Below are 20,182 nucleotides of genomic sequence, written 5' to 3' on the forward strand. Positions count from 1 at the left end.
CTAACCAAAACAAAAGAAATCAGATGTCTCAGGTTTTCATTTATTTCAACCACTCTTATGTCTTATCTTTCCAATCTTATCTCCCCAAAATTTAAAGAGGTCCAAGTGTTTTCATAAGCAAACATTTGACATATCAGAGGATAGAGACTTTTTACTTGTCACTATTTACTGATGGTTGTTTATCAGTCAATTCTAAAGTCTAAACCCCTATACTGCTTCATCTACTGTTTGTTGATATTTCAAGGAGAATGTACTCTCTTTACTTTAAATTTTTGAACTCTCTCTCTCTTTTCTAAATTTCACTTTTAACATAATCAGCTAGCAAGGGCATAATCATGTATGGATATTAGAATTTAATAGATAAGAGTTAGCTTTGGAACTAGCTTTTAAACACAAAATGTTTTGCCTTAAATTGTAGCCATAACCGATGATGCTGATGATGCCCAAAATAGAGAATGAATTCAAGTTCTTCAGATTTGCCACATTTGATAAATGAAAAATACTAGCGAGGACTATTAAGCACATCTAAAAACATACGGTTTATTGAAGGCAACCTCATTTGCTGCTCATGTACTCTTCTCCTCTTAAGCAGAGGCTCTGGAGATGATGAAGCAGCAGAGACATTCCAGGATCCATTTGAGCTGTCATCAAGGTCGAATACACCGCTTGGACTATCCTGATCAAGCCAATTCATCATCCTCTTCTTGCTTGGATTGTGCTCCAACAACAGTTCATAGCATTCATTAACTTTCTCCTGTGAAGTTCAAATGCTGAATCAGTTTTTAATCCACTAGCATTTTAGGACGTATTACAAAGTACATACCTGATTGACTTCGAGTAGAGTCCTGAGCTGAGATTGGTATTCGACTTGTTCACATGGTTTCAAGTCCTTGACGACATGAATCATTATCGCAGTTGCCAACACAGAAGGGACGTAACTCATAAACCTCGCATCCGTAACAACGGAGATCAAAAGACGCTCACAGTTGCTAAACAACTCCAGCTGCTGGTGACACTCAGAGCCTAATCTCCTGATAATGTGATCGAAGAATGAGATCGGAGTCACAGGGTGCATCCTCCACTGGAGTGTAGACAGAAGCAAAAGCTCCATTTTTTGTATGGTTTTAGCTTCAAAGACATATCTTGCTTCCTCTACCTAAACCACAAACAAACAAAAGGGAGGTTTCGTTAGAAGTTGACTTTTTCAACAAAACAACATTATTAGAAAGAGAAGAAAGAAACTAACTTGGAGATGAATGAGCAAGGGGACATGAATCTCTTCCACTTTAGCAGCTAAAGACAAACAAGCCACAGCTACAAGCTGAGACATCCACGGCTTATCTGTCTGCAACTTAACACTCGTGATAAACCTATCGAAGTAGTTCACAGCAAGCAGAGCCGTCGATGAAGCGAACCCGTAATGAGATTTAACCCTGAGAACCCATTCCAAAGCCTCTTTTCTACGAGAAACAAGACACTCATCTAGTGTTTGGTAAGGGTGATGATTCGTTTCGTTTTCCTTTGAGATTAGACTCTGCAACTCATCGTCATCCCATAAAAACATATCCTTTAGTGGTAAAAACTGAAACTTTACGACATTTTCATCAAGCCCCACGAGATCCTCCTCCGCGAACCCACATTCTTCCTCGCAATAGAGCTCATCGAGGGCACAAAACGCTGCGTTTTGACCGGTTTGTGATTCTTCTTGTTCTTTCTCCAAAGCCATCTTTCTTCTTCTTCCGAGAAGAGTAGATTGCAGATGTCTCTGTTCATCCTGCCATTGGAGCTGGCTTCGTCGACAGATTCTAGAGTGAGAGAGAATGAAGAAGAAAGAACAAGAGACCGGACAAAAGACAAGAAAGCGAAGGGTTTTTAATTTTTATCTTAACGCTTTGTCTTTTTTTATTTTGTTTTAATTTTCTTCTTCCTCTCTTTAGTATGTATATTCGGGATGGGATGTATGGCGCGCGAGAACTTTTATTTAAATTTATAAATTCACAAATTATTTTTAGAAAATAAATAAATACAGAGAATCCCTGCTGCATTTATTTAATTTATACTCTCGATTTTTTTATACATTTTTAAAAAATTAAAATCTTGTTTGTCTAGAGGTTATGTAAATTCTGAACATGTCAGGAAAGTAGTAAGTTTGTAAGATTCTAAATACGGGGTCATTTTATTTGTATAAGATACACGTATTTTAGGAAACATATAGATTTTTTTGATGTATATAAAGATTCGTAATATGAATCTAATTATTTTTGTTTATAAAAAAAATAAAAAAATTAAACTATTTTATTGGTCGTGGTATTTACTATAGTCACGTCTTTCTTGATACATAGCTTTGCAGATTCAGTGTGGTGATATTGTGGTCCATTGTACATAAGATTTAAAGCAGAAAAAAAGGAAAAATATCGTTCCATTGAAATGATCGATGATTATTAAGATATCTTTTAAAAAGGCGATTATAAAATTTGTGCCTCTCTGGTTTATATGCTAAAAACTCGGATTTATTTCCCTAAAAGGGGAATAGCACTTAGCAAATCTTGTTTAATATATACTCTGTCATTTACAATTAAATTTGATTATCAGAAAATGATGTTTAAACTTTGGTGAAAAATCATTGAACTAGTTTAACAAACCTATATAATTAGAGGGCAGAACACATAGTATACTCCACAACTGGTCAACTAGTATCTTTCGGATCACTTGGAAGCAAATGTTTATATTTACTTAGTAAAAAAAGTTTAGATTATATTGATATGATGATGCATCTTATATATTAAAACAGAAGTCACAACCTTGATTCATGTATGATTTTTTTAAAAAATGGACCTAATAGACCTATTCATAGAAATTCATAATACATTTTAATTCAGACTAAAAATAAATAGAATTTTTAAAATATTTTAATCATAATATTTTTTGATATTTTTTCATTTTAAATATAAATATATTTATTTTAAAATTCTAACAAATCTGTTTAAAAAGATTTTTACAAAATTTTCATTTTCGAAATTATATTTAAATATTTTCACTAACTTCGAAATTAGTTTAAAATATTATTATACATTAATATATTCAGTTATATAAAATGAAAAATAAAAAAAATCTATAATATTTTATTTATTATATAATCATAATCAATCAAATTAAAATAAAATTATTATATTGAGCTAAATATAATAAAATTGTATTAAATTTATATATTTATATATTTTATTTATGTAATTATAAAATATTTATGTTCAAAAATAAAATCTAATATGTTGGTAAGATGGATTAATATTATCAAACTATATAATACATGTATAAAAATTAACATGTATTTCTTTAAAGTTAATAATATAAAATATTTGTAACTACTTTAATCATAACTAGGTTCGGACCCGCACGACCGTGCGGGTTTTATTATAAAGTTTAAATTTATATGAAAAATGTTGTTAATTTTATTGAAATATTTTTTTATTATATATGTTTTTTTTTAAATATTAATAGAACCTATTTTTGTAATAATATAAAATATTATTTTTATTTCTATTTAAATATATAATTTTTCTTATATTGTTATTAAATCTGGTATGCTAAATATTTGACTGAAAAAATAGATAAAAGGTGTAGAAATATCAGATTTAGTTTTCAAAAATAAATGAGAATATGTGTAATTAATTTTTTTAATAAATGTGGCATATTTTGTGATAACAAAATTTGTGAACTGGACTGGCCGTATTCGTAAAATATTTTAACATATTATATTATCTAACATGTTATCAATATTTATAACAAATATTTGATGCTAGATCATTATTATGATCTCTAATTGTTATTCATATAAATTATGATAAATATAAAATCAAAGTAAAGATCTTTTGTTACTCACTACGGTTACAAAATCTATAGCAAGTATGTAGGGATGGAATAGTTATATTTCATATATATTATATTTTGAAATTTGAATCCATTAAATAAAAGAAATCAATATATATACCAGTAGCACCGATTTTATCATGTTGATCCCGCTATGGGTTTAATAATGGCAGATTTTAAAATCTTTAAAGTGATTCATTAAGAATGGTTTTGAATGTATTTATTAGGTGATTCAATTTTGCTGTTATAATAAATTTTTCAAGATGATAACTATGGGTCATTAGAGAGCTCGACAATATTACAAATTTCATATATGTTACAAAGTCTTGGTATCGTTAGGAGTTCACTCATGATGACAGATTTTTTATTTCTTTAATGTGATACTTGTATTATTTAATTTGTATGTAGTATATATTAGGAGATTGTTACTGAAGTCAATCTGTTACACAAAACGAACTGGTTTATAGGATAGAGTTGTTATGAGGTAAAAACTGATATACTATTGATTCATTAATAATTGATAAATGTTATTAAGATAAAAATGAAATATAATTTTTTAGGAAAGGTCCATTTCAAAAAATCACACATGAAGTGAAGTTGTGACTTCTGTTTTAATATATTAGATATATTTTCATTTTAAATATAATATATATTTATATATTATATTTAAAAAATTCTAATAAATCTGTGTAAAAATATTTAAACAATAACTTAATGTATTTTAAGTTATCGTTTAGAAATGAAAATAAATAAATTATATCCTATTTTATCTACTTTTATAGTCATGATCATGTTAAAATATAATTATTATACTAAAACAAATATGATAAAATTATATTCAATTGATAAATTTATAAATTTTATTTTCATAAATATAAACTATTTATTTAAAATATAATATGATGATAGAACGGCTTAAAATTAACAAATTATATAATACATGTCTAAAAATTAACATATCTTACACTTTTATATATATAATAATAAATTATCTAAAATGAATAAGCATAAAAATATTGGTAAAAAGAAATCCAGTTTTGAAATACGGATCAGAATTTAGCAAAACTTAAATACAAAATATTTTTTTAAATATATTTTCTCATGAATATATTAATTTGCTTAATAACTAAATGAAAATACAATAAGATAAATATATAATAAGAAGTGGCAAATACATAAGGTTTAAACAATTAATTAATTATAACATGTAAATTATAAAATTATTGTATTTGAAATAGTTATATAAATATTTAAGTATATGCTTAACATTAAAAATATATACCACTTATGTTCTAAAACAATAATTTTATGTATAGAAAAGTGAAAACAAACACCCGTGCGGTTGTACGGGTCAAAATCTAGTGTATATTTAAATCACGAGAGGGAAAGATGTGAGGCCGTTGGTAACAAGCAGCGATGTCTGAATCTGTGAGATTATTGCAAAGTTCGATAGCGACTTCTCATTTCCAGCTTTCACATCTCTTATATTTTGCTTCTAATAAATGTCCCCACCTCTCTGCATTTCTATATTTATCCTTTATACGATGGAAGCTGGTAAACTAAAGTGTAAAAAAAATGAAATTAATGTAATAATTTCAGTTAAAGGCATCAAATAATATTAGTTCGATATGACCTCAATGGGGGAGATATGGTCAAAGAAAATATAGCAAGTAATGATGTCAAAGAAATTAGAAACTGATAAAAAAAAGTAAATAGAGTGTCAAAACGGGAATAAGCATTCCGGTACTATATGCTCGTAGTCATTATTTACATAATTCAATGTCACTAACACTAATCTAAGTTCAAGTACTCATGTATGATTCAATGCTTCAATATCTATAAATCATGTTGTATGGAACTGAAATTAGAAGTAATAAAGAGGTGTCAGAGTATTGAAAACATCTAAAATCATGGAATCAATCGACCATATAATAGTCAAACATGGAAACAGTTGTATTGTTTGGTTGGTTCACAGCATTATTATAGCTTTATCGGTTGGAGAAAAAGGGACAAACCCATTTTAATTTGACACATCCTTTTAGTTATTTTCGTAATAATATTGTCGTAATCTAATGTTAATGCATAGGATGTGACAAACTGACATAACACATTTTAAAATAAGACCACAGACTTTTGACTTTTCGTCTACAGTCTTCTTTCTTTCGGTAAATTGATTCCCTGACTACTTTTACAAATAGCTATTTTATATCAACTACTATTAACATGTTCAGTTCTAATTGTTAACTGTTCAGTTTACTGGCAAATGAAAGTTTTTTTTTTTTTTTTTTTTTTTTTTTTTTTTTTTTTTTTTTTAATATGTACTTATATTTATCAACCGGTCAAACCGGAATTCAGTGTTTGATACAAGCTTGGTTAAACCAGAATTTCTAAAATTAACCATTACAAAACATAGCTTCGCTCGCCCACTTAACCGACGCCATCCGCTAGTTTGCTCCGATATCTTCAGAAAATCAATCTCTGTTCTCAGCCATTAATGTTGACCACGAGAAAGTGGGGTTTACCTAGTTTCCTCGGATGTCGGACTCCTCGTGACATCGTCGGAGGAGCTAGATCTTGATAATTTCCCCAAAACTTGTATCTTGACTGGACATGAAGCGCTAGACACGAGCGGTTTAGAGGTAAGAGATAGCAAACCTTGAAGGACGCCACCGAGACCTTACCGAACCGCAGACTGAGGAGGAGCGGGATCACCAAAACCGTGAAGATCAGGCAACTCAGAACCTCTGGACAAATCGGGTTGCGATGACGACAAACCAAATTTTGGGTCTTCAGTACCTGCAATAAGAAAGAGCAAAGCCTACCAAGATCACCAATTGGCAATCCCAGCACTGGGATGGCTAAAAACTCCAATCAAGTCACCCGCCGATGGAGACCAAGATGACTCAAACACTGGCCCCAACCGACGCCTTGACCCGAGAACTAGAGAACCTAGGACGGTCTCATTGCGCTTCAGAACTACTCCTTGCTGGTGAGACTAAGAGTGGCAAGGAAGCGGTACCAAACAGCTCAACCGAACGAGCAACAACCCAAACCTAGAAGTGAGACGAACTAGCAAAACAGAGAGCATCATGAGAGGCACAACAAGCTCTGCCATAGACGACAGAGGAAGCTGCAACCTCCTAAGAACGCACACGCATGACCACGCAGAAACCCTGACCACACGACCAGAAAGCAACTTTGTGTACGCGCCGACAGAACGCCACCATCGCCTCCCCTGAGCAGAAACACGACTTGGATTCGAGACAAGACACCAAGCCCCGACTCCAAGAAGGCTAACACACTCCACTCCACAAACAAAAGGCTTTAACAGCCACACAAGATGAAGAACCGGAGGAGCGAGCATAGTCCAGCCACCACGCGCCATCACCGCCTCGACGTTAACAGATTTACAAAAGGGAAACTCGAGATCCGCCAAAGCCGAACCCTAAAAGCCGACTTCTATCCTCAGCAAGCCTCGCCATCTCGTTGAAACTCCAGAGAAACACCATCTAACACCGGATCTATATCCCCTCGAGGTAGATCTAGGGTTCCGGCGAGTGGAATCCAACCAGAGCACCGGACATGTCGATGGCTGAGAGAGAGACTAAGGGAGAGAAGCAAAAGATAAAACAGGATGAGAGGAGAGGAGAGGTGCCTCCGGCGTCGGAGCTAACGCACACCGGCACTGCCGCCGATGTCTCCGATCACCGGAGCAAGAGCTGAGATCGTCTGATTTGTCTTAGAGAGAAGGGAGAGTAAAGGAAGAGAGAACCCACTTTTAATGAATGGCAAATGAAAGTTGTTGACGAGTTAAAAATAAATTGTTAAACTGATTTGCATAAGAAGTTAATCTAGTGCCAATTAACAGAAATAGTCAATTACTTTAGTGTCAAATGTTTATTCCTGGTCCATTAAGGCATCAATTTAAAGATACTTAGGGACATTAGCATAAGACAAAGAGAGACTATTGCGTTTGTCTTAAGTTGTGTTAGTGAGCAAGAGAAAGAGTGACATATGAGAGAGCCCATGAGGTCTTGTTCAAGGCTGAAAATAATCCTATATTGATTCGTTTATACACCATTTTAAAATTTAACATTAAATCGAAATATAATCCTTCCCAATTTGTAAAAGGTTTCGGCCTTCCAAACTTAGATATGGGCTTTTAAGCAAATATTTGGTTCCAATACATCTAGATAGAATGGGCTTGTCCAAAGAAATTTCAGATAGTATTATTTATTTACTCATTAATGCCCTTCGTCTTTTATTTTTTTCTACATTACTCCCTCCGTTTTTCAATATAAGTCGTTTTAGAGAATTTTTTTTGTTCCAAATTATATGTCGTTTTCGGTTTTCTATGTAATACTCCCTCCGTTTTTTAATATAAGTCGCTTTACAGCTATGCACGTAGATTAAGAAAACCATTAATTTCTTATATTTTCTAAACAAAAACATCATTAATTATTTATCTAACCACAATTCAACCAATAGAAAAATATAAGATATATTACCATTGGTTATACAACATTAATTATTAATAAATTTTACATAGAAAACCGAAAACGACATATAATTTGGATCAAAAAAGTTTCTCTAAAACGACTTATAATAAAAAACGGAGGGAATATTTATTAATAATTAATGTTGTCTAACCAATGATAATATATCTTCTACTTTTCTATTGGTTGAATTGTGGTTAGGTAAATAATTAATGATGTTTTTGTTTCGAAAATATAAAAAATTAATGATTTTTTTAATTTATGTGCATAGTTTTAAAACTACTTATATTAAAAAACGAAGGGAGTATTATATTGGGAGACAGGTGCACTGATGTCTCATCAAATAAGTACATAACACCCGGATGTTAAATATTGAACGAGGATAATAAGAATTGTCATTAAACATTAATAATAGAACCGCATATGCTCAGCTCAGGTTATCTCATCCGCTGCGTATTAATCAAATATAAATATCGAATATTCATCCATCCATAGACTAAAACAAAGTCTAATCCAAGACGACTAAGTACAGTATAAGGGATGGTAGATTCTCTCTCCTCTCTCTCTTAAATTGGGAGAAGTGAAAGAATCGTGGTGGTCCCTTTGTCGACGTCTCCGGTATACAGTGATTCCTTTGATGCTGTGTAGCCGACTCTGATCTCCGGTGGTTCATGATCTCTTCGGCAGAATCATCCGGCTTTGGACTCCGGTGGTTTCGCGTTCTCCTTGGCGGAATCATCCGGCCTTGGTTCGTTTCTTCTCCATCATCGATGTTTCTTTGCTCTGACGGATATTGGAGTTCGTTTTGGAGTTTCGATCTCGAGTGGAGCTAGCTGTTATGTTTCGATGGTGTTTGGTGGTCTGAGCTAGGAGAAGATCTCGATTTATTCGATTGATGATCTTCGAAATTCAGGTTTGTGTTCGTCGCTACTGAATTGTCTGTTCTTCCAATACAGTCGTTGGAAGTTTATTCAGTAGTTGTGGTCTGAGTTCCCGGAAGTTTCCGGTGTTTAAGTGTTTTGGTTGATCGGTGATGATTTCTGTCGGAGAAGATGATAGAGGTGTGTGTCATCGATGTGTCTCCGGTGTGAAACGGTGGATTCCGGCGTTTCGTCGGTTAGGTCTCCGGCGGTGAAGCTCGAGACGGCGAAAGCGGTGGTGGTTTTGGGACGCGTGTCATCCTCGGTAGATGAGGTCATACACGTGGCTCTTTCACGCGGTTGTCTAGACGCGTGTTTTTCTTTTGTTGTTTTCCGGTGACCTTGTATGGGCTTTTGTGCTTTTTATTTTGTTTGGGTTTTGCCCTGTTGGGTTTAAGCTTTAATAATATCAATCAGATGGCAAAAAAAAAAAAAAAAAAAAAGACTAAAACAAAGTCTACTGTCTTGAAAACCCGAACTTTGACCGTTGAACACGCGAAGTAATGATTTTGCAGAGAAGAGCGTGAATAGAGGTTACAGAAAAAGCATTAATTAAAAAGCTAAAAAGTCGATAGAATCAACGATCGCGATTAAAGCATACATCGAACGGCTGCGATTAAGGAACGAAGCGCGTCCGAGTGAAAGCTGGGTCGAGTGTAACGACTACGATGATGCCACGTGGTCCCTTAATTGACGGGATGGGCCGTTACTGTTTTCACTTTATATTCCCTCAAAAAAAATAAACAAAGAGTCAATTAAAAAAAAAGGAAAGATTAGAGAGGAAAGGAGGAGAGGAGAAGTAGACGAAACCTTATCGGTGATGGGCCAAGCGCCGTCGTCTACGGCGGAAACGAACGGAAGAGAGGTAGATCTCAGGCTATGGTCTGTGTCTCCGTTGATTATCAGTGGCGGCGAATCGATGGATTCGGGGAAAAGCGATCGTGACTATACTTTAGATCTACCAGACGAGTGCTTAGCTCACGTGTTTCAGTACCTCGGAGCTGGAGATCGGAAACGATGCTCTCTCGTTTGTAAACGGTGGCTTTTCGTCGACGGTCAGAACCGTCACCGGTTATCGCTCGACGCGAGAGCTGAGATCTTCTCGTTTTTAACGTCGATGTTCGACCGGTTCGATTCGGTTACGAAGCTCGCTCTCCGATGCGATCGGAAGTCCGTTAGCTTGAGCGACGAAGCTCTGGTGGTGATCTCCGTTCGTTGTTTGAATCTGAGCCGCGTGAAGCTTCGTGGCTGCCGCGAGATCACGGATCTGGGGATGGTGGAGTTCGCGAGGAACTGTAGGAATCTGAAGAAGCTTTCCGTTGGATCTTGCAACTTCGGAGCGAAAGGCGTCAACGCGATGCTTGAGCATTGCAAGCTTCTTGAGGAGCTTTCGGTGAAGAGGCTCAGAGGGATTCATGAAGCAGCTGAGCTGATTCACCTACCGGGAGATGGTTCGTCTTCTTCAACGCTTAGATCTATTTGCTTGAAGGAGCTTGTTAACGGTCAGGTGTTTGAGCCTTTGGTTGCTAGTACTAGAACGCTGAAAACGCTGAAGATTATTCGTTGTTTGGGTGATTGGGATAAGGTTTTACAGATGATAGGTGAAGGAGACAGCTCCTTGAGTGAGATTCATCTTGAGAGGCTCCAAGTGAGTGACTTTGGGCTTTCCGCGATTTCGAAATGCTCAAAGGTGGAGACTTTGCATATAGTGAAGACACCAGAGTGCTCCAACTTTGGTTTGATTGATGTCGCTGAGAGATGTAAGCTGCTGAGGAAGCTTCACATCGATGGTTGGAGGACGAACAGGATTGGCGACGAAGGTCTAGTGGCTGTAGCGAGACACTGCTTGAACTTACAAGAGCTTGTGCTGATTGGCGTTAACGCAACGCACAAGAGTTTATCAGCCATTGCTTCGAACTGTGAGAAGCTCGAAAGGCTAGCGCTTTGCGGGAGCGGAACCATAGGTGATGCGGAGATCGCTTGCATCGCTAAGAAATGCGGGGCGTTGAGGAAGTTCTGTATCAAAGGGTGTCCGGTTTCGGATCTAGGGATCGAGGCCCTCGCTGCTGGTTGTCCTAACCTGGTGAAGTTGAAGGTGAAGAAATGCAAAGTGGTGACTGGAGAGATTGGAGAGTGGCTTCGCGAACAGAGGAGGACGCTCGTGGTGAGTATGGATGGTGATGAAACGGAAGCAACGGTAGCTGTGGATGGTGAGAGTGAGACAGCGTTGGAGGAGCCGAGGGTGGGTCAAGCCGGCGGTGGTGTCCCAGAGATCGTTGGTTCAAGTAACGGTGGCGGAAGCAACAATGGAGGAAGTAGATTAGCGACGATTAGGTCAAAGTTCGGGTTCTTTGCTGGAAGGAACTTAGTAAGTTGCAGATTCAGGAGATGGTCTCATAATGACAATGGTTCTAGTTCTACTTGATCAACTACTACATTATAAAAGCCTATAAAAACGATAATTGTCAAAAAAAAAAAGCTTTCTGCCTTCTTTCTTGTTTGATTTGTGTTTGTCTGTAATCCTATTTCACGTGTGTTGTAAGAAGAAGACTTTGTCAATTAGAAAAGTCATTCCAAGGAAGAATGTTTGTTATTTCTCTGGTTGGAACTGAATATGTTTGGTCATGTGGAATTATTTGACTTGTAGTACAGTATTTATAAGAACCAAGCATTCAAATGTAGAAGTCATCTATGTATAATTTTACCTAGGGTTATAAACTAACGGAAAAGGACAGAAAGGTAATTTAAAGATGAAACTGCCCCCAGGCCCTAACAAACAAATTAATTAAAAAGAAAGAGTAAAACCCTAATTCTCGTTTCTCTTTTATCATCTCCTAACTCCCACCTTCACCCGTCTCGCCGCCTCTGGAAACTCACAGAGCTACTCGACTGTAAAAGCTAGCTCTGTTCTACATACACTAGTTTTGGTAATGGAGCATAAACTAGCCACTGCTGAGAAGAAGGTATACGCCGCCTCCTCTTTCCTTTTAACTTGGTCTCTAATTTGATACTTAACTGAATCAAAATTTGAAGGTGCTGGTAGAGCTGGTGAAGCTAGTGCAGAAGAGAGGTTTAGAAGGAGAGAAGGGAGGATGGAAGGATTTTCTAAACTCTTACGACAAGAAGTTGGGATCGAGTATCAGCGATCCTTCGCGACGCTCCCATGATGTATTGGTCGCTTTTCTTATGAGTTTTGACAAGGAAGGAGATAGGCAGCTATTGGCTAGGATTCTTCAGTGTGATGCTAACCGTAATCTGATTGAGAAATTCAAGCAGGAGTCCCCTGATAAAGAGACTCCTGAGCAGAGGCTAGTTCGAATGACTATTACGCATCCTAGGTACCCTATCCACTATGCTTTCCCTTCCCACGCCCAGGTATGTATGTAATGGACAAGTTCATCTAATACAAAAAGGTTTGAGCAAATATGAGAGAGATGTTTTTGAAATTGCGTAACAGGATTGGTTTGTAACTAACTCTGGCAAGAAGCAGTCAAAAGTGATCAAGTCAACCAGAATGCTTGCTATTGATTGTGAGATGGTTACCTGTAAAGGTGGCAGTGAGGCTGTTGTTAGGGTTGCCGCTGTGGACCGTGATTTAAAGGTGTTTTGATTTTGATCATTCATCTTCTTTTATTCAACCATTGTGATTGTCTTGCTTTTTTTTTTCATGAATCAGGTGGTTCTTGACAAGTTTGTGAAACCGAGCCTACCGGTTATTGACTATAAGACGGAAATTACTGGAGTTACTGCTGAGGATCTTGAGAAAGCCACTCTGTCTGTTGCTGATATTCAGAAAAAACTGCGGAGGTTTCTTTCTAAGGGAACTATTTTAGTTGGTCACGGTTTGCACAATGATCTTCAAGGTTAGCTACCAAAAATTGTCTCTATATGTGTGTATGGAGATCTTTTGCTTACGAGTTTGTTTCTGTGATCACAGTGTTGAAGGTTGATCATGCGAGAGTAATCGATACCTCTCTTGTCTTCAATTATACCGGTGCCTACAGTTCTCGAACACCTTCTTTGTTAAATCTATGCAAGGCAAGCTTGTGAACCCTTTATTACTAACTTGGAGTTAAGTATAACATTTTGATAAATCCTGTTGTGGTGTAATTGCTCCAGTCTGTTTTGGATGAGGAGCTGCGAATGGAGGGTGCTGCTCACAATTGCGTTCACGACGCTGCCGCTGCTATGAAGCTTGTGCTTGCTGTTGTGGAGAAAGGAGCAGAGACCTCGTTCCCACCAACTGAAAAAGTAAGACTGTTACTATTCAACTAAATTCCAATTTTTTTTAAAAAAAAATGTGTATATAGTTTTCTGAAACGCAATGCATCCATATCAGATGTTGGAGGTTGAGAAGACAATGCAGGAGGCGAAGAAGGCAAGTCTCTATCTTCATAGGATCCCTCATAGTGTTCCTTCTGAAGAGTTAAATGGAGTTATTACGGGAGATTTCAAAGTCGAGGTTAAGGTAATGGTTATTGTATACCCCACCCCAATATGCTAATGTAATGTTTTCCTTCTCACTAGGAAACTGAGGATCATGTTTTGTTTTTTTTGGGCAGCCACCAAAGAATCTAGGACCTTATTATAGCGCAGAAGTTGTTTTTAGTAGTCAAGAGGAAGCAAATCAAGCATTTGATAACGTTGATGGAGATATAGTTGAGGTATTTTGGATCATCTCTCTCTCTCTCTCTCTCTCTCTCTGCTCATGTTCAGGATCTGTAGCAATCTTTAGAAAACCTATATGATATGTGTATGCCATCTCTTTCTTTCAGGAAAAAATGGGTTTGTCACAAAAAATGGTTGAGTTTAAGATGATGAGTTCTGGATCAGTATCTAGACTATACATTCGTAAAAATGTTCAAGACAGTGAAGTCTCTGCCAAGAAGAGAAGTAACACAGAGGAGATCAAAGTGAGTTCTAAGAGACAGAAGAGGGAGAATGATGCTGAGGAGATAAGAGAAGAGAGTGTAAACCATTGCAGCAGCCGAGAGAGCAAATGTGAAAATCATATAAAGGAAATTGAAGAACTGAAGGAGAATCATAGAAAGGAAATTGAAGAACTGAAGGAGAATCACATAAAGGAAACTGAAGAACTGAAGGAGAAGCTCAAAGCTAAGGAACGTGAGTTTGAGCGCATATGTGAAAATCATTTAACTGAAGAACTGAAGGAGAAGCTCAAAGCTAAGGATCGTGAGGTTGAGGCTCAGGATAAGATGATAAGTAACCTCAAAAAGAAACTGAAGAAAAAGTGAAAGACTTACCGTTTAATCATCATCCGTATCAGATACTATTTTATTCCAAATTTTTATTTTTATCAGTTGAGAAACTCGACAGATTTTGTATTGTATTCGATGAAACCAGTGCACACCAAACTATTTATTTTGATATCTTAAGGTGAAGAAAGAATATGAAGTGAAAACTCAGCCTATTCGTTTTAAATCCTTCAACGAGTTGCTGATACCATCAAAAGCTTTTGATTCTTGTTTCTTACTAGAGGGTAGAGGCCGAGTCTGACCACAGTGTCCTCTTTGATGCCCACTGTTATTTCTAAAGGCGAGTTTATGATCCAGCTGTTTACAAGTAAAAAAGATTGCAAAGTCAAGATGAGATTGTGATGAGAGTTTTGCACTTATTTTGCTTAGTAGAAGAAGAAACTTACCCAGGTGGGACCTTGCTATCAGCTCTGGAAGGATCCTTGACCAAGGACAAAGGACTATCATCAATGTTGGTTTATCATCAACAGATTCCTTCCAAAGCAACCTTGAGTTTCAACACAAACCCTGACCATTCCATCTTGCATAAATCGCAGTCTTGGTGGCATAAGGGAGATTAAAAACGTGCCACCCCACAAGTTGCCAGATGAATCAGAACTAGGACCCTGGATTGGCATTGACAAAGGGTTGCCTTGTTGATTCGTCTTCAAGACTCTGATGATAACTCATCAGCATTACCAGAGTGAGCACGGATAAAGCACCAAACCATTTCACATTCTGAATCTCATCGAAGAGCTCCATGCTATGCATGTTGCTATCATCAGCAATCCCATCTAACTTCTCCTCTATCACGAAAGTCGAGTCTACCTCAACCTAGACGGCTGTGCTTATGGTGGTTCTGGGTCCAGGGCCCTCTACAGATTACAATATCCATAGCCTCCTCCTCTCCTCAAACTAGAATCTCGCCAAATAACTACATGTCATGTTTTTGATCAATAAAAAAAAAACTTACATGTCATGTTAAATTATTCATTTTATTGTTCCGAAGAATGTTTATTTGTTATTTTATTTCTCTCTGTTTCTGAATGTTTGATCAAATGAATGAATTGTCATGGGGGTTATTTATAAGATGTAACCAGGATTACAAAAATACCAGTCGTCTACGTATGTATGTAGTATAAATTAATCACACGCCCGGTTACAGTTGAATTTAGTAATTTTATTATCTAATATACAATAAATTATATAAAAAGGTTCAATTCTTACCATTTAAAAGTTTTTTAATATTTATTTGTTATTTTATAAAATTTTAAACTTTAATCCCAAATATTCAACCCTCAACTACTAGCTCTAAATCATAAAGTTAGGGATGTAAGTGTATATTCATATTTTTAATAAAAGATTAGGGTCATTTTTGATGCTCGGAGATAAGAGTATTAATAAAGAAAAGGGCATAATGGTAATTAAAAGATGAAGCAACCGCCAAGAAATCTATTATATAATAGGAGAGTTTCTCTCCTCCTGATGCGACACGTCAGCAGTTTGTGGGTCCTACTTTTTAAAAGTGTGAAAAAATGTCAAATATGTGATTTGAACTCGGGTTACTGAGATATAAGCACCCACAACTATACCATTGCACTAAAGGATACTTTGTACATTGATGGTCGAAACTAATATATATTATAAAGGTCGGAAACTAATATAACATTCTGGACCCTACTTTTTTTTTTTTAATTGATGGGTAACGAATGGACTTCGACAAAAAGTGGGTTTTGGGCTTATTGATTTTCTGTTTATTAGGCTTTGTATCTGCCCAAAGTGGTGATACGGACAAAGCTAAGAAGATTAGGGAAGCCGCCATCTTCACCATCTCCTTCGTCGCTTGCGATTCCCCTTTCGGCAATCAGCTATTATGGTCGATCTTTAAGGCTTTACGCACGTTTTGCGCCTACCAAACGCTTAGTTTCTCCTCTAATGCCTTCAGAGCTCTCATATATATAGAATCCCTCGAGGTAAAAGCTCCATCTTGTCTCAAACTTTTCTTTCTCAGTTTTCCGATCGCTTTACTTTCTCACATCCGTCACGAAAAATGACTTATCCAGCTGCTCCAGCCGCTTTAGCCGCCGTTCCCTACTCCACCTTCAACTCTCTCCGCCTTGGAAGGTCCACTCAGTCCATTGTTGGTCGGTTCATCCGATTCTAGGATTCCAAGAACATTAACAAGAATGCAGAGTTTATGGGCATCACCATTCTCCTCTTTGATGAACTGGTGATGATTGTTTCTAACTTATTTTTTATCACTTTAACTCTGCTTTGCTTATTCTTTGTTCATATATGAAACGTGTCTTCATTTTTTTGTTTTGGTTTTGTCTGTGGGTTTTTTTATTAACAACTTATGATTTTTCTCTGTTTTTCTTACAGATTCTGTGATCTACGGTTTCATCCCTGCAATCTCCAAACAAAATAGGAAAACTGAATGAATTATGTTTTTAGCAACCGAATTTAAAAGAAATAAAAGACATCTTACTTAACAAATTAAAACCTTTTCTTTTGCAGATTCCAACGACGACGAAGCACCCGAGGACCAACGACAATGGAATGATGCGGACGAAGCCTAACTGATGTAAGTAAACTCCTTTTCAATCACGCATCACACTATTATCGCTCCCCAATCTCACAAACTTAAGCTCTAATCATGCCAGGGATCCCACAGGTGATGTTGTCCCGACGACGGAGAAAAAAAAAGAAAGATAACCTAACATTTTTTTATTTTCAGTTTTTAAGTTCAAATCATGTTTTAGACATAGAGCCCAACATAATTTGAGCCCAAACATTTTAAACCCACAATTACTTTTTCATAATGTAAAAACGTCAACCTTCGTTTATGTTTTGTTAAACTATTTTAATCTTTATGTTTTGTTAAACTATTTCACACAGGGGGCAGATCTCCTTAGAAGGGGAGCCACTCGCCACGATGCTTCCAGTTTCACCATTCTTGAAACTCTTATGAACCACAAAGCCAATATAAAAGCTCTGTTTCAATCCAACAGCTGGATTTTGTCACATACCACCGCTAAGCCTGAAGAGGGAAGAGAAGTGGAGTGCTGCGTTTTGGAAGATGGTTACTTGGAGTTTACAAGATGAAGATGGAACCCGTGACGAGGAAGACGAGGAGAAGTGTTACTTGGAATATCCTAACGTTGAGGATGTAGACAATGTGTGATCTTAGCGATGAAGATTAGTGTAGCTTTAATATATGCTACTACGGTCCTTGAGCTCCCTAATAGGTACTAGCAAACAATGTGTATTTTGAAAAAATAAAATAATTTTGTAATGCAAGTAGTTTGAAACTTTGAGTATTTATTCAAACAACGGATATATACAGAGCTGATAACTTGGTATGGACCCCCAAATAAGTTGGTGATGCGCTGTCACAATATCTGTCTTTTTAATTTCATATACCTGACGTAAGCTTATTCATCTTCTTCTCTTTTCCTTTCCGTTGTTCCACGCTCTTTGTTTCATGTTTAGGCCTTTTTTACATTCTTTATATTTTACCTTAATTATACTTTTTGAATTTTCCTTCCGTTTTGGGAGATGTCTCTAACTTGAGTTAATCGTCAAAAGCTAGGATCAATTTTGTTGTCTTACTTAAATTTTATTCTTTAATTTGCACAAATCTTAAACAACACCAACATCCCGTAAATCATACCGTCCCACCAATATCCAAAGTAACCAGCTCCGCGCAAGCGCGGGGTCTCAACACCTAGTGAATAAAAGAAGGCACGAAACAGAGTGAAACGTCTTCCCGCCCAAAATCATCCTTGTTTCTTTATTTCATCTTCTCTCGTCTCGCCGCCTCTGAGCGATCGTCCGGTACTGGTACTACTCTTCCACGAGTTTCGGAGGTTATGGAGCATAAACTAGCGAGTGCTGAGAAGAAGGTACGATACGCCGCCTCTTCTCGTATCGATCACACCTTTGATTTGATTTCTTAATCATTGCGGATTGTTTTCGCAGGTGCTAGTGGATCTGGTGAAGCTAGTGCAGAGACGACGGTTAGAAGGCGAAAACGGAGGATGGAAGGAGTTTCTAAGCTCTAGCGGATTCGGCTTGAGTGTGGGCGATCCTTCGCAACGCTCCGACGATGTGTTGGTCGCTTTTCTTTCCACTTTCAAAAAGAAGGAAGATTTGCAGGTGAGGTGACACACATTCTTACTATATCTTGCCTTTTCTTCAGCTATTCACTAGGGTTCTTCACTCTGATGCTAATCGTAATATGATTGAGAAATTCAAGCAAGAATCCCCTGATAAAGAGACTCCTGAGCAGGTTTGGATCTCTTTTCTTTCTTTTTTTTTTGTAAGCTGTATGTCTATACGTTGTTTTATGACGCTGTTTGGCACTGCAGAGGCTTGTTAGAGTGACTATTACGCATCCTAGGTACCCTATCCACTATGAATTCCCTTCCCTCGCCGAGGTATGTATGTAATGGACAAGTTCATCTAATACAAAAAGGTTTGAGCATATGATTCAGATGTTTTTGAAATTGCGTAACAGGATTGGTTTGTAACTAAGTGTGGCAAGAAGCAGTCAAAAGTGATCAAGTCAACCAGAATGCTTGCTATTCGTTGTGAGATGGTTACCTGTGAAAATGGCAGTGAAGCTGTTGTCAGGGTTGCCGCTGTGGACCGTGATCTAAAGGTTTTACTTTTGATCATTCATCTTCTTTGATTCAAGCATTTTGTGATTGTCTTGCTTTCTTTTTTTTTTTATTAACAATTTTGTGAAACCGAGCCTACCCGTTATTGACTATAAGACAGATATCACTGGAGTTACTGCTGAGGATCTCGAGAAAGAGACTCTATCTGTTGCTGATATTCAGAAAAAACTGCGGAGGTTTCTTTCTAAGGGAACTATTTTAGTTGGTCACGGTTTGCACTATTGTCTTCAAGGTTAGCTAGCTAGCAAGACTCTCCAAAATTGTCTCTTTATAGTTTTTATTGTGCTTACGCGTTAGTTTCTGTGATCATAGTGCTGAAGGTAGATCATGCGAGAGTAATCGATACCTCTCTTGTCTTCAATTATACCGGTGCCTACAGTTCTCGAACACCTTCTTTGTTAAATCTATGCAAGGCAAGCTTGTGAACCCTTTATTACTTTGTTCTAACTTGGAGTTAAGTATAACATTTTGATAAATCCTGTTGTGGTGTAATTGCTCCAGTCTGTTTTGGATGAGGAGCTGCGAATGGAGGGTGCTGCTCACAATTGCGTTCACGACGCTGCCGCTGCTATGAAGCTTGTGCTTGCTGTTGTGGAGAAAGGAGTAGAGACCTCGTTCCCACCAACTGAAAAAGTATGACTGACTGTTACTATTCAACTAAATTCCAATTTTTTTTAAAAAAAAATGTGTATATAGTTTTCTGAAACGCAATGCATCCATATCAGATGTTGGAGGTTGAGAAGACAATGCAGGAGGCGAAGAAGGCAAGTCTCTATCTTCATAGGATCCCTCGTAATGTTCCTTCTCAAGAGTTAAAAGGACTTATTACGGGAGATTTCAAAGTCGAGGTTAAGGTAATGGTTATTGTAAACCCCACCCCAATATGCTAATGTAATGTTTTCCTTCTCACTAGGAAACTGAGGATCATGTTTTGTTTTTTTTGGGCAGCCACCAAAGAATCT

At 36.9% G+C, this 20,182-nt stretch overlaps 4 protein-coding genes across 4 annotated transcripts; 3 read left to right on the forward strand and 1 right to left on the reverse strand.

The window, feature by feature from the left end:
• Positions 1-338: 338 nt before the first annotated feature.
• LOC103829523 (cyclin-D3-2) lies at positions 339-2,402 on the reverse strand. The gene is made up of 3 exons (XM_009105190.3): positions 1,247-2,402; positions 824-1,156; positions 339-754 (listed from the first exon to the last, which is right to left on the reverse strand). Exons 1-3 carry the CDS (start codon positions 1,724-1,726, stop codon positions 503-505), a joined length of 1,065 nt encoding a protein of 354 aa, XP_009103438.1. The 5' UTR covers positions 1,727-2,402; the 3' UTR covers positions 339-502.
• A 7,616-nt stretch (positions 2,403-10,018) lies between these two features.
• LOC103829524 (F-box protein SKIP2) lies at positions 10,019-11,923 on the forward strand. The gene has a single exon (XM_009105191.2). It carries the CDS (start codon positions 10,104-10,106, stop codon positions 11,706-11,708), a length of 1,605 nt encoding a protein of 534 aa, XP_009103439.2. The 5' UTR covers positions 10,019-10,103; the 3' UTR covers positions 11,709-11,923.
• A 110-nt stretch (positions 11,924-12,033) lies between these two features.
• Positions 12,034-14,725, forward strand: LOC103829525 (small RNA degrading nuclease 3). Its single transcript, XM_009105193.3, has 9 exons — positions 12,034-12,246; positions 12,317-12,658; positions 12,741-12,884; positions 12,960-13,146; positions 13,221-13,321; positions 13,403-13,534; positions 13,623-13,751; positions 13,846-13,947; positions 14,059-14,725. The coding sequence occupies exons 1-9, from the start codon at positions 12,214-12,216 to the stop codon at positions 14,536-14,538; spliced, it is 1,650 nt and encodes a 549-aa protein (XP_009103441.1). The 5' UTR covers positions 12,034-12,213; the 3' UTR covers positions 14,539-14,725.
• Positions 14,726-14,978: 253 nt separating this feature from the next.
• LOC103829878 (small RNA degrading nuclease 3-like) lies at positions 14,979-20,177 on the forward strand (the record flags this gene model as incomplete). The annotated part of the gene is made up of 10 exons (XM_033275988.1): positions 14,979-18,443; positions 18,520-18,696; positions 18,740-18,829; positions 18,909-18,977; positions 19,058-19,202; positions 19,267-19,452; positions 19,533-19,633; positions 19,722-19,853; positions 19,946-20,074; positions 20,169-20,177. Coding segments are annotated over exons 1-10 (1,071 nt in total), but the record flags the coding sequence as incomplete, so codon positions are not given.
• Between the last annotated feature and the right edge of the window lie 5 nt (positions 20,178-20,182).

This window comes from Brassica rapa, chromosome A07, assembly GCF_000309985.2.
Source record: "Brassica rapa cultivar Chiifu-401-42 chromosome A07, CAAS_Brap_v3.01, whole genome shotgun sequence".
NCBI classification, from domain to species: Eukaryota; Viridiplantae; Streptophyta; class Magnoliopsida; order Brassicales; family Brassicaceae; genus Brassica; species Brassica rapa.

Bases quoted from the DNA above. Each gene is read 5' to 3' on its own strand.
- LOC103829525 (XM_009105193.3), top strand. From the start codon at position 12,214: ATGGAGCATAAACTAGCCACTGCTGAGAAGAAG. The intron at 13,322-13,402 runs GCAAGCTTGTGA...TAATTGCTCCAG, and splicing joins CTTTGTTAAATCTATGCAAG to TCTGTTTTGGATGAGGAGCT. The intron at 13,752-13,845 runs GTAATGGTTATT...TTTTTTGGGCAG, and splicing joins ATTTCAAAGTCGAGGTTAAG to CCACCAAAGAATCTAGGACC.
- LOC103829523 (XM_009105190.3), bottom strand. From the start codon at position 1,726: ATGGCTTTGGAGAAAGAACAAGAAGAATCACAAACCGGTCAAAACGCA. The intron at 1,157-1,246 runs GTTAGTTTCTTT...TTTGTGGTTTAG, and splicing joins CCTTGCTCATTCATCTCCAA to GTAGAGGAAGCAAGATATGT. The intron at 755-823 runs GTATGTACTTTG...TGAACTTCACAG, and splicing joins CTCTACTCGAAGTCAATCAG to GAGAAAGTTAATGAATGCTA.
- LOC103829524 (XM_009105191.2), top strand. From the start codon at position 10,104: ATGGGCCAAGCGCCGTCGTCTACGGCGGAAACGAACGGAAGAGAGGTA.